Source organism: Bufo gargarizans, chromosome 2 (assembly GCF_014858855.1).
Source record: "Bufo gargarizans isolate SCDJY-AF-19 chromosome 2, ASM1485885v1, whole genome shotgun sequence".
In the NCBI taxonomy this organism is placed as follows: domain Eukaryota; kingdom Metazoa; phylum Chordata; class Amphibia; order Anura; family Bufonidae; genus Bufo; species Bufo gargarizans.
In genome coordinates, this window is record NC_058081.1 from 150,248,637 (window position 1) to 150,264,386 (window position 15,750).

At 45.7% G+C, this 15,750-nt stretch overlaps 2 protein-coding genes across 3 annotated transcripts; one reads left to right on the forward strand and one right to left on the reverse strand.

Moving 5' to 3' along the window:
• The first annotated feature begins 663 nt into the window (after positions 1-663).
• C2H15orf40 (chromosome 2 C15orf40 homolog) lies at positions 664-8,581 on the forward strand. Of its 2 annotated transcripts, none has more exons than XM_044283256.1 (4): positions 664-819; positions 3,489-3,615; positions 5,799-5,926; positions 8,370-8,581. In XM_044283256.1, exons 1-4 carry the CDS (start codon positions 715-717, stop codon positions 8,463-8,465), a joined length of 456 nt encoding a protein of 151 aa, XP_044139191.1. In that variant the 5' UTR covers positions 664-714; the 3' UTR covers positions 8,466-8,581. The 2 variants fall into 2 exon arrangements, with proteins under 2 accessions (XP_044139191.1, XP_044139192.1); XM_044283257.1 differs by lacking the exon at positions 664-819 and adding an exon at positions 835-974.
• Positions 8,522-14,194, reverse strand: RAMAC (RNA guanine-7 methyltransferase activating subunit). Its single transcript, XM_044283258.1, has 3 exons — positions 14,093-14,194; positions 11,121-11,279; positions 8,522-9,538 (listed from the first exon to the last, which is right to left on the reverse strand). Exons 2-3 carry the CDS (start codon positions 11,276-11,278, stop codon positions 9,343-9,345), a joined length of 354 nt encoding a protein of 117 aa, XP_044139193.1. The 5' UTR covers position 11,279; positions 14,093-14,194; the 3' UTR covers positions 8,522-9,342.
• Positions 14,195-15,750: the final 1,556 nt, after the last annotated feature.

Below are 15,750 nucleotides of genomic sequence, written 5' to 3' on the forward strand. Positions count from 1 at the left end.
ACAAAACTGCAACATGTATTTTGCTTTCCGTCCTGGGATGCGGAGCAAGACGTATTCGGCATGAACCCCAATGCAAGTCAATGGGGATAGATCTGTTTTCTCTGCCACAATAGAAAACGGAATCGTCCCCCATTGACTTTCAATGGAGTTCATGACGGATTCGTCTTGGCTATGTTACAGATAAAACAACTGGATCCGTTCATAACGGATGCATATGGTTGTATTATCAGTAACGGAAGCTTTTTTGCTGAACCCTGCCGGATCCAGTAAAAACGCTAGGGTGAAAGTAGCATATAAATACGGGTTTCAAATAGGGTACCTGTGGGAAAAAATTGGAATTAATATGGATCTGTAATACGGAAATTGTAAGGTGTAGTGGGTTTCTAAGTGGTTCAGTGGTTTCCCTCCGTCTTATAACTTGGTAGTTAGTAGATGGGACAAAATGGGGGAGAGTTATCAAAACCAGTGTTAAGCAAAACTGGCTTAGGTGCCCATAGCAACCAATCAGATTCCACCTTTCATTTTCCAGAGCTTCTCTGGAAAATGAAACGTAGAATCTGATTGGTTGCTATGGGCAACTTAGCCAGTTCTCATTTGCACCTGTTTTGATAACTCTCCCTCAATATAACCTTACATGCCATGTATTCAGTGCTATGATCACTCCCCTCACTGCGGCGGACAGCGCCCCCCTGCGTCACTCACACCGCAGGATCCATGCTCCTCCGGATGTGCCGACCAGCTCTCAGCGTCCCCTCCCCACCCCGGGCCACTGCAGCTCCAGAGCGAGTTCACACCATGCCGCGGAAGGAGAGCAGAGAGGTGACTGCTGCTGTGGCCTGCCCCGGGAGAGCAGCCACTCGAGTGCCGGTCCTTCCCTGCTGCAGGCCTATCTTTCTTTGCAGACAGGGGCGGGATCCATGATATAAAATACAAGGGCAGGAATGGTCTGTTCCGGTCCTGGGGCTTGTTTACAGGTGGGAGCTAGAGCCGGGCATGTAGCTGGCAGTGGTATCCTGGGTGGCATGCATCATATTCAGTGTACCACACATACCAGCTGGGCAGTGCCTAGAGGGCTGCTGAATAATGCCAGGGTGCAGCTACAATATAGGGTACTATATGTCAGCTGTGTGGCACAGGGTCACATTATTAACACACTGGTGGTGCCTGCTTATATCAGGAGGGTGCCCTAAGGGTAAATGCACACGATCAGAAATCCGCACCATAGGTCATGTACATTTGTATTCTATGATAATTTGAAATTCTCATGCACACAATGCAGATTTTTTCTGTTCGAATTTTGACGTACGGTGCGAATTTAAAATCCGCAGAATTTTATTTTATTTTTTCTGACCAGGTTTTCTCCATTAACTTCAATGGTTAGAGTAAAATCCGCATGCAAATCCTCACCAATTGATGCCGATTGACCGCACGGATTTCCCTGCGAACACCTGCAGATTTCAGTGCGGATTGTCCGCACATAAATCCTAAACGTGTGCATTTACCCCTAGGCTCCATTGACACGTCCGTAACGTGTTTTGCGGTTCTGCAAAACACGGACACGGCAATGTGCGTTCCGCCGGCACTAATAGAATATGCCTATTGTTGTCCGCATTTGCGGACAAGAATAGGACATGTTCTATTTTTTTCGGGAACGGAAATGCGGACCCATAGAAATGAATGGGTCTGCAATTCCATTCCGCATTTTAAATTGCGGACGTGTGAATGGGGCCTAAGGCTAATTTTCAAACATCGCGTATTTTTATGTGGATGAAAACTGCACAAAAACACCACAAATATGTTGCGGATTTCAATACGGCCATATGGATTTTGCAGTGTATTTACTTTGCAGATTTTGATGTAGGTTTTAAGTCAAAACCTCCTTTGCTGTCTCCCAGAGCTGCAGAAAAATCAGCACGTAAATCCAAATTACCGTTCTGCCCGCAGCATGTACTCTGTGTGAGCAAAACATCATTGATTTGCTCTATGCTGTAATTTAATCCCCAGTGCGTGCCCTGGCCGAAGGCCTCTTTCACAGGGTCGGTATTTGTAAGCTAAAACCAGTGGAACCTAAAGAAAAAAGATATAAGGGCTCATGCGTCCGACGCTGGGGGCCTCAAATAGTGGTCCACAATGCACGAGCATCTGCTGTGTGGCCGCCGTTTGCAGATGTGGACCTTGATTCGCTTGAATAGGTCCACGATCCGCAAATTCAGTCCACACCGCAAAAAAATAGAAAATTTATTATTATATTTTTTGCAGTGCCGAGGCACAGATTGAAATCCCATGGCGTTCCGTAGTGCTTCTGTGCCTTGGCTCCACATCTTGCGGATTGCAGACTAATTCAAGTGAATGGGTCCACATCCATGATACGGAGAGCACACTGCCGGTGCCTGTATATGGCGGACCCGCTGTTTGCACGCTGCAATTTGACCACAGACCACGTTTGTGCGTATAGAAATATTTGTGCCTCTTCTGTGTTTTGGACCCACTCCTGGTTTTGGCTTACAAATAGTAATACAAAAAATACCAATACTGACCGTGTGGAAGGGGCCTATTAATAAGTTGGTAATTAACTGAATATTGTCCTAGGTGGAGGAAAGCCTGCCCACGTCACATTAGTAAGGGTACTGTCACACTAGCTCGCTGAGCCCAGGGGGCGACAGGGGAGCACAGCTTTCTTAGGCTAGTTTCGCAAAAAACGGAAGCCGCCCGTGATGCTTTCCGCAATTTACGGAACGGGCGCCGGCAATATAAATGCCTGTGCTTTGCGGACAAGAATAGGACATGTTATATTTTTTTTGTGGGGCCGCGGAACGGAGCCACGGATGCGGACAGCACACGGAGTGCTGTCCGCATCTTTTGCGGCCCCCCATTGAAGTGAATGGGTCCGCATCCGAGCCGCCAAAATGGCGGCTCGGATGCAGACCCAAACAACAGTCGTGTGCATGAGGCCAAAAATGGATGGATTTCATTTTTTGTGGAGCCACGGAACGGACATACAGATGCAGACAGCACACTTCTTTTGCGGCCCCATTGAAGTGAATGGGTCCACATCCGACCCACAAAAAATGCGGTTCGGATCCAGACAAAAAATACGTTTGTGTGCATGATCCCTGAATCCACGTTCTGTCGGTGGTTTTCAAGGACCCATAGGTGCTTGGTGCTCATCATGGCCAAAATAGTGCATGTTTCCATAGTTTCTCCACTGACCACAGGATAAACACAGTAAAATCAATGGATCCATGTGCTGTCCATGGAGAACATAGACGGCACATGTCCATGATTCACTGACGTGTCAGTACGTCCTAAGTGACTACTGTGGGGCCTTACAGTTTCTGGGTGATAGAGATGCTCTATAACGAGCTATTGGGTTCCAGTGGCCTGTATTCTGTTTTGTACAGGGTCCTCTATGTCATCCCCTGATTCAGTATTATTTATAATGACATCTATAAAATTATTCTGCACATTAATTAAATTGTCCTTTACAGGGAAAAGGACAGAAGAAGGAGGCGGCACAGGCTGCCCATCCTACAGGTCCTGTTGTACTGGACAGAAGTGGCTGTGTTTTAATATCTGTACATGCCAAACCAGGTTCTAAACTGAATGCTGTAACAGGTAAGTAGTAACTCTAGTACCTCCCGCCTGTGTTAGGCTGGTGCTAATTATTTCTATATTGTGGTATGGCGTTAATGAGAATGATTGTAGAACATGCTGCATACTTGGTCTAGAGCAGGCATCCTCAAACTGCGGCCCTCCAGCTGTTGCAAAACTATAACTCCCAGCATGCCCAAACAGCCTACAGGTATCAGCCTACAGCAGGGCATTGTGGGAGTTGTTGTTTTACAACAGCTGGAGGGCCGCAGTTTGAGGATGCCTGGTTGTGTCATGGCCACATAGTGTCTACTGCAGGGATCAGCAACCTTCGGCACTCCAGCTGTTGTGAAACTACAATTCCCAGCATGCTCCATTCATTTATATGGGAGTTCTAAGAAGAAATGGGCAAGTAGGCATGTTGGGAGTTGTAGTTTCACAACAGCTGGAGTGCCGGAGGTTGCCTACCCCTGGTCTACTGTGTAGCCCCAGCTAGTTAAAGGGGTAGTGCAGTGATTTATATTGATCACCTATCCTCAGGATAGGTGATCAATATCTGATCGGCGGGGTCCGACACTCGCCACCCCTGTTTGAAGAGCAGGCGGCACTCCATGCAAGTGCCACTTCATCTTTATTATGCTGCATTTTGTCTCGGAAGTGCATGTAGTTTATGTGGTTTCATGGCTGTATGTCCACACCAAAGTCCGCCTGTGGAGTTTGTCGATTTGATCTCACTCTCCGCACATTTGAAAATTTCCATGTGGAAAATGTCTGCACCGTGTACCTGAGATTTTGCACTGTACTGTACTACGCTGCGTATTTTCCATACAAACATCCGTGCACAATATTCACTGTGTGCATGTACCCTAAGGCAGACTTGTCGGAGTGCACATGCTGCCTTATCTGGTTTCGGCCTAAGGGTCCATTCACACGTCCGCATCCGTTCCGCAATTTTGCGGAACAGGTGCGGACCCTTCATTTTCAATGGGGCTGGAATGTGCTGTCCGCATCTGCATTTGTGGATCCGCACTTCCGTTCCGCAAAAAAAATAGAACATGTCCTATTCTTGTCTGCAATTGCGGACAAGGCATTTTCTATGAGAGTGCCGGCAATGAGCGGTCCGCAAAATGCAGAACGCACATTGCCGGTGTCCGTGTTTTGAGGATCCGCAAAGCACATACGGACCTGTGAATGGACCCTTAGGCCTCATGCACACGACCGTTGTTTCATTCCGTCTCCGTTATTCAGTTTTTCGTAATTTTCTGCGGACCCATTGACTTTCAATGGGTCCGTTGAAAACTCGGCCAATGCACCGTTTGTCATCCGCGTCCGTGATCCGTGGTTTCAGTCCGTCAAAAAAATATAACCTGTCCTATTTTTTACATGGAAAACGATTCGCGGACCCATTCAAGTCAATGGGTCCAAGAAAAAACGCGGAGACACACAAGATTGTCATCCACGTCCGTTTTTTTCCTATCATTTTATTTTATTTTTTTACTTTTCTTCATGTCTGGAGATGCTCCAAAAATAAAGGAAGACACACGGAAACAAAAACGGACATGGATCACGGAACAACGGAACCCCTTTTTGCGGACCGAGAAAAAACAACTGTCGTGTGCATGAGGCCTTAGTCTGAGGTGTGTTTAGACATGAAAGGAATAATCTATTGCACATTTTGCTGCAAAAGGTATCTGGTACAAGCAGGGCATGCTGCAGATTTGAATGTATACCACAGGGATCAGCAATTTCCGGCATTCCAGATGTCCCGAAACTACGATTCCCAGAATCCTTTTTTCACTTTTGTAGGAGTTACAAGAAGAGCCGAGTAAGTTTCCATGATGGGAGTTGTAGTTTCACAGCAGACCGAATGCCAAAGGTTGCTGATCCCTGGTGTACCATATCCTAAAATCTATGCACTTTCCTAGACGTACCAATGCGGTTTTGTCAAACTCCATCCATTCGCATTCTGCTGCAAACACATTACATTTACTTGTTCTCCTCACAGCCAACAGGTCCGGTACGTTGTAAAAGGGTGGCGTATTCAATTAAGACAGGTGTAGCTGATTCTCCTGGATCCTGTCAGTGATAGGGATGTCACCTTTCCTGCCATTAGTTTTCCTTATCACACTATTCTTATCAACACGCCATGCACAGATGAAATCCGCAATCTCTGTTAATTAATTGACTGTATTATGTTTCTACAATAGATGTGACGACAGAGGCTGTTGGAGTTGCAATTGCAGCTCCTCCATCTGAAGGAGAAGCAAATGCTGAATTATGCCGCTATCTCTCCAAGGTCCTGGAGGTGAAGAAAAGTGAAGTTAATCTTGAAAAGGTAAGTCTTTTGTTACCAGCAATCTATAAGGCCACGTTCAGACATATCAGAATGTACAGTATAATACATGTGGCTCACAGGGCTGTAGCTATGGGGGTGCAGCAGTAGAGGCTGCAACAGACACTGGTGCCTTAGGAGGCCAAAAAACAGCTCTTCTGTATCAGAGCAGAATAATAAATGAGACCTGGTAGCTGGGTGTCCTTGTTACAGATTCTGCATCGGAACCCGGGAGCAGCAAGTGTTGAACTGGGTGTTCAAAACCATCACACATTATGAATTGTATTGTTCAGCAAAAGCTGACAGTAGATGACCAGATCCTTATAATAGATCCAAGGGTCAAATCACAGCATAGCCATCTTGTCTTGACTGACCAAATTGTTGTGGGCTCCAGTGTAGCTTCCACTGTGTTTCTATAATGAATGTCCCTAGGGACTGGGGCAAATTTTTACCCAGTTTCATAACCGGTGATATGTTTCCTGAGGGTGGCCATTTACTAAATATACGGTATCTCACAAAAGTCAGTACACCCCTCACCTTTTTGTACATATTTAATTCTATCTTTTCATGGGACACCACTGAAGATCTGACACTTTGATACAATGTACAGTAGTCAGTGTACAGCTTGTGTAACAGTGTAAATTTGGTGTGCCCTCAAAATAACTCAACACATGGCCATTAGTGTCTAAACAGCTGGAAACAAAAGTGAGTGCACCCCTAAGTGAAAATAGCCAAATTGTGCCTAAAGTGTCAATATTTTGTTTGACCAGCATTATTTTCCAGCACTGCCTTAACTCTCGTGGGCATGGAGTTCACTAGAGCTTCACAGGTTGCCACTGGAATCCTCTTCCACTTCTCCATGATGACATCACGGTGCTGGTGGGTGTTAGAGACCTTGCGCTCCTCCACCTTCCATTTGAGGATGCCCCACAGATGCTCAATAGGGTTTAGGTCTGATGAAATGCTTGGGCAGTCCAGCACCTTTACACTGTTATACAAGTTGTACACTGACTACTTAAAATTGTATCAAAGTGTCAGATCCTCAGTGTTGTCTAATGAAAAGATAATATTTACAAAAATGTGAGGGGTGTACTGACTTTTGTCAGATACTGTATATGTGTGTGTGTGTATATATATATATATATATATATATCTATATATATATATCTCTGCCAACCGACTCCACCTTCACATACACACTTGGCCCAGCAGAGCTAACTTGTGTTCAGTATGGAGAGGGGAATAAGCCGCTGCCAAACACTTCGGGTGGCAGTTTGTCTCCTGTGAGAACAAAGGATCTGGCATATTGAAATCTAAGGAATGCTACTTTAGTCCTCATTCACACAGCCATAAAAAAATAGGATACTTTATTTTACTTTTAAAGGGAACCTATCACCAAAAAAACGGATACTAAGCTGTGAAATAGTACCTTATAGTGCTGCAGAGTAATTTCCTAATGCACTTTTCGATTATTTAGCCGCATCTAGCCTCCTGGAGAAATCAATGTTTTATTCAGCCGCTGCCCCCTGCTTCAAGTCAAGTTTGAAGTCAAGGGGGCAGCGGCCTAGGCGTCTCGAATGCTGCTCTCCCCGCCTCCCGCATTGACATGCCGGATCTCAGTGCTGGGACCGCGCTCCCAGCCCGCATGCGCAGTAAAGGGCTGCTGTAGCGCGATTGCGGCTCGTACACTCAGCCGGCTTCAGTTTTGCGCATGCGCCCGGCATCTTCTGTAACTGCGCTAGTATGTAAGGCTGGCGGGCGCATGCGCAGTAGCGAACTGAAGCCGGCTGAGTGTACGAGCCGGGATCGCGCTACAGCAGCCCTCTACTGCGCATGCGCGCTGGGAGCGCGGTTCCGGCCCTGAGATCCGGCATGTCAATGGAGGTGGGGAGAGCAGCATTCGAGACGCCTAGGCCGCTGCCCCCTTGACTTCAAACCTGACTTGAAGCAGGGGGCAGCGGCTGAATAAAACATTGATTTCTCCAGGAGGCTAGATGCGGCTAAACGATCAAAAAGTGCATTAGGAAACTACTCTGTAGCACTATTAACAGCTTAGTATCCGTTTTTTTGGTGACAGGTTCCCTTTAAAGAATAATATCTCGTATATTTCTGCTACAGTGCTGATTTAAAGGGGATAAATAACTGATCGCTAGGGGTCCATTTGCTTGGACCCCGACCGATCCCATGTTCTCGTCCTGATGGAGCGGCAGGCCGAATATACAGCTTGCAGCTCCTTTCATCCTTTGTGGGACTGCTGGAAATAGCAGAGCTGTACTCTATCTCCGGTAGCGAATGAATGGAGCAGCAGGGCTCGTGGGACCCCTTATTTACTAAGAAGGTGCATTACAGCTAATTGAATAGCTGTTGTGTGCAGATGTGTATTTCTGATTTGCTAAACCTAGATCATGTAATGCAGATAGTCAGCTTTTTTTTAATTATCTTACAGGGTGGAAAAAGTCGGGAGAAAATAGTGAAGATTTCAGCAGCTACAACACCAGAAATTGTTTTGGAAAAACTAAAGAGTGAAGCATCCAAAAGCTGATTATTTTTTGTTGATGGACTTTTTGAATTTGAAATTATACAGAGAAGAAGCCATGCTGAAATAATAAAAATCAACCACATTTTAATCTACCGTACATATAACATGATGGTCAAGTGTTTTATTGAGGAACTACTACTTCACAATACTGTCAGCAGATATTCACAAAAATGTCTGAATAATGAAGAGCAGATTATATTAGCCTCATGGTAGACACCACCCACTGTGCTATGAACCCACAAGCCAGCGCCGTAATACACTGGGAGGACTGACCAGTCCACTCGATGTATTACAATGGGAAAGGTGGTAGTTTGACCGTAAAAAATTATTGCGCTGGACTCGAGGAGCATTTAGCCATCAGCTCTCCAGGGAGGTGACAGATTCTCTTAAATGGGGTGTACTGCTTCTATCACTTTTAAAATGACTGACTGATATTTCCAATTTTCTGTTTCTTGGGCCTATTTATAAAAAAAATAAAAAAAAATAATATGCTCTAGTTCTACTACTCCACTCCTAATGCATTGGATGGACCTTCAACATTACAGAAGTGGCCTACACCAAATGACAAAATATGGGTTATGTGGTGACAAGATGTGCATGTATTACCTCATTTTCCCGCACTCCAGGTGCTCAGGTACAGCTCTGCTCTAGGTGTGCTTTTCTCCACCGATGTAAAAACTAAACTTTGATGTTCTTCTAATTTATGTTTTTTAACTGCATTGTGATTTCTAGTATCGATCGATTATCGGTTTTACCGATATTATCGGCAGATATTCAGGATTTTGATCGGTATCGGCATCTATTTTGCTGATATTCCGATAGCTTATGGGGAACACAGATCGCGCTGCTGACAAAAATATTACACCCCATGATGATATCATTAATAACGATCAGGGTAAAATCTCTGGTTTCCAGAATGATAGCTGTGGTGTCCTCCTGCCTGATGGTAAGATCGATCCTGTCTGTATTGGTTGTGGTTACTACCCCAGCCTCTACCACCTCGCTGTTGATTATAGCTGTTATTGGACCAGTCACGTCTTCCTTCCCAGCTTCTCTGGTGTCTGTTATCTCTATACCTGTAATCAACAGAAACAGATTTATGTTATACTATGTATTGATTATTGGTATTCAGTATTTGAAGTATTTTCCTTCCAATCGATCAAAGTCGATTAACATATATACTTTTTTAAAGTATAACCTTAACAATTAGGCTCTGTTTACACCATACGTACGATGATGTATATGCAAGAAGTGCGTTTGTTAACAGACCTACAGATTACTGATGGCAAATGTGGTCAAATTAGTTATACTAAAAGCAATCTGAATTGGAACCCAAGTGTGTGCAGCACTGAATGAGAACAAGGCATGAGGGGGGCATATGATAACAGATGCCATTCTGAATATGTGGCAGCACTCCTGTGTGGAGGTGGGCCTCTGCTTTACATAACAGATATGGAGATCTTTTTATTGCCTAGACATGCCTTTAAAATGGATGTCCAAGTTTAGCTTCAGTGTAATGGTGGATTTTCAGGGACAAACATTCCTGTTAATGCTCGTTCCCGACAATCTGCCCATCTAAAGATGCAGCCGATGAACGAGTGAAACTGTCACGCGTGCAGGGCAGCAGATTGTGCTGTCTAAACTGTGATCTGCTGCCCAGTAACAATGCAGCTCTATGAGAGACGATGGCTCATACTGTGTAGGTTACATGCAGCGCTACACCCCCACTGAACAAGCAGTCAGTTATGAAGAAGGAAAGCTTTGTTCCAGATAATTTGCTGCTCCTCAGCCCGTGTAAACCCACCTTAAGTTCCAAGCATTGGACTTGCAGCATGTGTCAGCGAGAGCACCCGTCCTGTCCTCCCAGCACTGATGGGGTCACATAGCATTATAGTGATTCATGATGCTATGTAACCTTACAATTCTGTAATGTATTGGATAACACTGACATAATGCCGTCGGTGTTATCCAATACATTCCAGAGCTCTAAGGGATACACCGCATCATAAATCAATATAATTTTATGTGTCCCAGTCAGTGCTGGGAGGTCAGGACGGGCGCTCTCTCTAACACATGCTGCGAGTCCAATATGTGGAACTCGCTCATGTGAAGGGGGTCTAATAGTATCAACCTGCAGAATAAAGTTAAAGGGTTGTGCAGTCAAAAGATATTGATGACCTGTCCTCAGGATAGGTCATCAATATCAGGTCGGCGGGGGTCAGAATCCTGGCAACTCCACCCATCAGCTGTTTGAAAAGGTAGCATTGCTTGTGCGAGTGCCGCTTCAAAATGACCTGCCTGTAAGTTTGCTTGTGGAGGGAGGACAGTGTAATTACAACTGCTCATCCCCTTTATTGTCAATTATACCACACGAAGAACAAAGTAATAAAAAAAAAGACAAAACACAATTGACATATTTTGTCCATCTCTCCGCCCCTCCAAAAAAGTCATATATATGCCATACCTGCCTTTATTGAATTAAATAGAGTATATGTTTGTATATTATTTTAGGAAATTCAAATGTATGGCAAAATGTTGATCTCTGACTTGCTTGCCGGTGATTCAGTGTTTCATCCTGGATAGTCTACCATGCTAATCTGTCTGTCAAAAAAAGACAAACAACTGGCAAGCAGAGTCCAATGAGGAGTCGGCACCTACCTGTCCTGATTCCTCTGGTTGCCTCCCCTCCAGTCTTCAACAATAGGTGGTTGGCTTTCTGGCATTTTCAAATATTCCTGATACTCGGCATCCTGTGCTGTGAAGCGGTGAGAAAACATGTTCTCATACGTCTGCTTTGTATCAGAGGTGTCCGTCATTCTGAGAAAGAAAAATATGACAAGATTAAGAAATAAAGTTCCCAAATCTTATTAAAGATCAGGCTTCTGTAGCAACCCCTTAGCACCGTGTGATCACATGGCAGGGGGGGGGGGTCCAATGGGGTAACAGAGGAAGCGTCCTCCCTCTCTCTAACCACTTAAATGCTGCAGTCAGCATTTACCACAGCATCTAAGTGGTTTAACAAACAGAATCAAATTCCCTCTGATCCCAGCTGTGTAATACAGCCAGGACCCGATTGTACAGCCACAGCTCCTGCGCCATCACCATGTTGCAATAGTACAGCGCTGTGCGTTAGCTGCCTTAACTTCCTTCCTTCCAGGAATGCCTTTACTGCCACCTTCCTTTCCCTGGGTGCTAGGACCAGAAGTAATGTCAGCTATCTTTTTTAAAGGGGTATTCTCATCGAAACATTCGTGGCATACCCACAGCATAGATACACACCCTAACCCAGCTTATGTGGGAGTCACACCACTGGCTCAGCTGCTCCCACAACTTATAAATGAGCCAAGAGAGACATGCAAGGCCACCACTCCATTCTGTCTTTACCTGGAAGTGGCCTCATCAGGCAGGGCGAGGACACTGTCAACATATGTGCGGCTCCTGAAGGTGGGACCTGCATCTATCAGAGATTTATGGCACATTCTGTGGATATGCTAGAATATCTGAGATGGGGATACCGAGACACCGGATCTCAAGCAGCACAGACTTTTATATTCATGGCCGACTCTCAGGATAGACCATCAGTATTTGATCCCATGGATCAGCTGCTCTGCATTGTGTAGTGGACAGTGCTGGTAACTGCAGCACTTCTCCCACAATGGCCGCTCCATCCCCAGGACTACTGCAGGCCAGCAGATTGTGGGGTTGACTATGTTGAGCCCAGGAAACCTCTTTAAGGCCCCATGCACACAGCTGTGCCCATTCTGTGGTCTGCAAACCAAGGCTACCACAAAACATGGCTACGGACCACGTGGATCCTGTTCCACAGGTCCCACACTATTGTAGTAATGCAATTTTTGGAGGAGCTGCGGAACATAGCGTGTGCGGTCTGCATCCGTGTGTTGTCCTCAAATTAATTGGTTCCAGGTTGTGTACATGGGACCTAAGGCCTCCTGCACACAAACGTTTTTTTTTCCCGTTTACGGGCCGTTTTTTGCGTTCCGTATAAGGAACCATTCATTTCAATGGTTCCACAAAAAAAAAAAAAAAAAAACGGAATGTACTGTGCATTCCGTATTTCCGTTTTTCTGTTCCATTGAAAGATAGAACATGTCCTATTATTGCCCGCAGGTCACGTTCCGTGGCTCCATTCAAGTCAATGGGTCTGCAAAACAAATGGAACACATACGCCTTCCGTATCCGTTCCGTTTTTGCGGAACCATCTATTATGCCACATGTTATATGGAAAATCGGAACAGAAACACAACGGAAACAAAAAACGGACTGCAAAACACTGAAAAAGCCATACGGCCGTAAGCAGGAGGCCTAAAGGAGTTTTCCAGGATTAGGAAAAAAAAAATAAAAAAAAATAATAATATTTTTATAGTAATAATATGCTGTCCGCATCCGTTGCTCCGTTCCGTGGTCCGCAAAAAAAATATAGCCTGTCCTATTCTTGTCCGTTTTGCGGACAAAAATAGGCAGCTATATCAATTTCGGTCCGTGCTGTTCCGCAAATTGCGGAACGCACGCGGACCGCAAAACACACAATGGTCATGTGCATGAGGCCTAAGGCTACATGCACACGTTAGGGCTCCATGCCCATGCTGCAGACCGCAAATTGCGGTCTGCAATGCACGGGCACAGACCGTGGGTTAGCCACATGCGGATAGCGGACCCAATTCACTTAAATGGGGTCCGCGATCCTCATCCGATGGTCCGCAGCGCAAAAAAGTAGTGCATGCGCTACTTTTTTTTGCAGTGCAGAGGCACGGCCAGAAACACCACGGAAGCACTAAGTAGTGCTTCCGATCCGTGCCGCATCTCCGTGATGTGGACCCATTCAAGTGAATGGGTCCGCCATCCGTGATGTGGAATGCACACGGCCGGTGCCCATGTATTGCGGACATGCTGTATGCTGGCCGCAATACGGCCACGGGGGGCACATGGTCGTGTGCCTGTAGCCTAAGGTCTCATGCACACGACCGTTGTTTTGGTCCGCATCAGAGCCGCAGTTTTTGCGGCTTGGATGCGGACCAATTTACTTCAATGGAGCCGCAAAAGATGCGGACAGCACTCAGTGTGCTGTCCGCATCCGTTCCTCCGTTCCGTGGTCCGCAAAAAAATATAACCTGTCCTATTCTTGTCCGTTTTGCAGACAAGAATAGGCAGTTATATCAATGGCTGTCCGTGCTTTTCTGCAAATTGCAGACTGACGCCATCCGTGTTTCGCAAGACCGCAAAAAAAAACAACACAACGGCCATGTGCATGAGGCCTAATAATAATATATGCTTTTTCCAGCGCCTCTCTAGTCCACAGGCTATAACCGGTGCTACAGGTGAGGCTATTCTCTTGAATGGGTTAGAACTAAAACATCAGACATAGCCCATTATCAAAAGTAGGGCGGTTTCTGGCTAAAAAATACAAACAAACAAAACCTTATTTTCCCCCAATCCTGAATAATTATTTTCAATTTATCACCGAGCGCATATAGTCTGTCATTCCCAGGAACCACCAAACCGAGCCATTCAGTGCCACCTATGTAATGAATGATGAAGGCTGCACACGACCCTCTACTCCCCCTAGAAAGTAAGAAGAGATACACGGCGCTGCAGTGTGAACACTGCCCTACCTGCGATGTAAGGAGTACCGGGCGGCTTCCCCTCAGAACAACAGTGTACTCTCACACAACAGAGGTCTAAAGGACCTTTGATGACGTCGTGAGCATGTGATCAGTCTCGTGTGTGTGGGTGTGGGAGGAGTCAGGACCTAGGCTGAACTGAGGAGGTTGTGCTTCATGAGCCCGAGAAGTACACAGCGGTGTTGCCTGCCTACACAGACTGCAGAACAATGGAAATACTTGCGCAGATGTAAAAAAAAAAAAGCCTAATCCATGTGTGAATCCCACTGTGGGCACCCTTCAATTCCCACTCAGAAATTGCCATTGAAAATCAATGGGGGAGATTTATTAAAATTGGTGTAAAGAAAAACTGGCTTAGTTGCCCCTAGCATCCAATCAGATTCCATCTTTCATTTTTTTTAGAACTCCTTTGGAAAATGAAAGGTGGAATCTGATTGGTTGCTAGGGGCAACTAAGCCAGTTTTTCTTTACACCAGTTTTAATAAATCTTCCTCATGGTTTTAATGCAGACTTTAACACTGAAAACGCAGAGAACTCTGCATGGGTAATCCACTGTGTGAACATGCTCTAAGGCCCCTTGCAAACGAGCCGGTGTCACGCTGGGGACTCGCAGCAGCACCGGTCCCGAACTTCCAGAACTGCATAGCATAGCATTCTATTGATTTATGATGCTATGTAACCCTTAGAGGTCTGGAATGTATTGGGTAACACTGACAGCATTATGTCAGTGTTATCTAATACAATCCAGAACTGTAAAGGTTACATAGCATCATAAATCAATAGAATGCTATGTGACCCTGGCAGTGGTGGAAGTTCAGGACGAGTGCTGACACCCGCTCGTCTGCAAGGGGCCTAAGGCTTGTGAAGTGCACACATCTCTGCAACCTAAATGTAAGAGCAGTGTCATAAATTCAAGAAAGAACTACAGGAACTCAGCAGCGCAGTCTGACAGCCCCCACACAGGTTCTATAGCCCCAAGGATATAGCATTCTGAGTACAGATGAGCTAAACTGATCAGATTAGTCCCAAATTTCACAAACATTCTTCTGCCAAACGATTCTGAAGTGTGGGTGACTTTCTTCGGACAAACTTTTAAAATGTGAGGGAAACAGGGCAGGGAGGATGAAGACAGAGGATCACATGACCTCCGTCAGGGCCCTGGCTGACCTGGGCTGGCCGCAGTGCTTTGCAGGCAGCCTGCCAGCCAATCAGGAGTCAGGATATTGGCTGGTGCTAGGTGTGAAGCACAGACACCATAGTGAGCTCAGCCAGTGATGTGGGAGGATGTGTCTGCCATGTTTGTGACACCAATTACAGAAAATGCAGCCATCTTAGGGTCTTGCAGGGACAGTGTGAGGATATATTCAGTAAAGTAGATTTATTTACCAGGTTGAAACTCAGGTTTTATCAGTAGGGACGGCATAGGAGCAATTAGTGTACTGGGACTGGGTGTCTTAGGGCTCTTTCACACTTGCGTTCTTTTCTTCCGGCATAGAGTTCCGTCGTCGGGGCTCTATGCCGGAAGAATCCTGATCAGTTGTATCCTAATGCATTCTGAATGGAGAGAAATCCGTTCAGGATGCATCAGGATGTCTTCAGTTCCGGACCGGAACGTTTTTGGGCCGGAGAAAATTTTGCGCCGGCCAAAA

Coding starts and splice junctions, on each gene's coding strand:
- RAMAC (XM_044283258.1), bottom strand. CDS start 11,278: ATGACGGACACCTCTGATACAAAGCAGACGTATGAGAACATGTTTTCT. Junction 9,539..11,120: donor AACCAGAGGAATCAGGACAG/GTAGGTGCCGAC, acceptor TGTTGATTACAG/GTATAGAGATAACAGACACC.
- C2H15orf40 (XM_044283256.1), top strand. CDS start 715: ATGCTCCTCCGGATGTGCCGACCAGCTCTCAGCGTCCCCTCCCCACCC. Junction 820..3,488: donor CGCGGAAGGAGAGCAGAGAG/GTGACTGCTGCT, acceptor TGTCCTTTACAG/GGAAAAGGACAGAAGAAGGA. Junction 3,616..5,798: donor TAAACTGAATGCTGTAACAG/GTAAGTAGTAAC, acceptor TTTCTACAATAG/ATGTGACGACAGAGGCTGTT.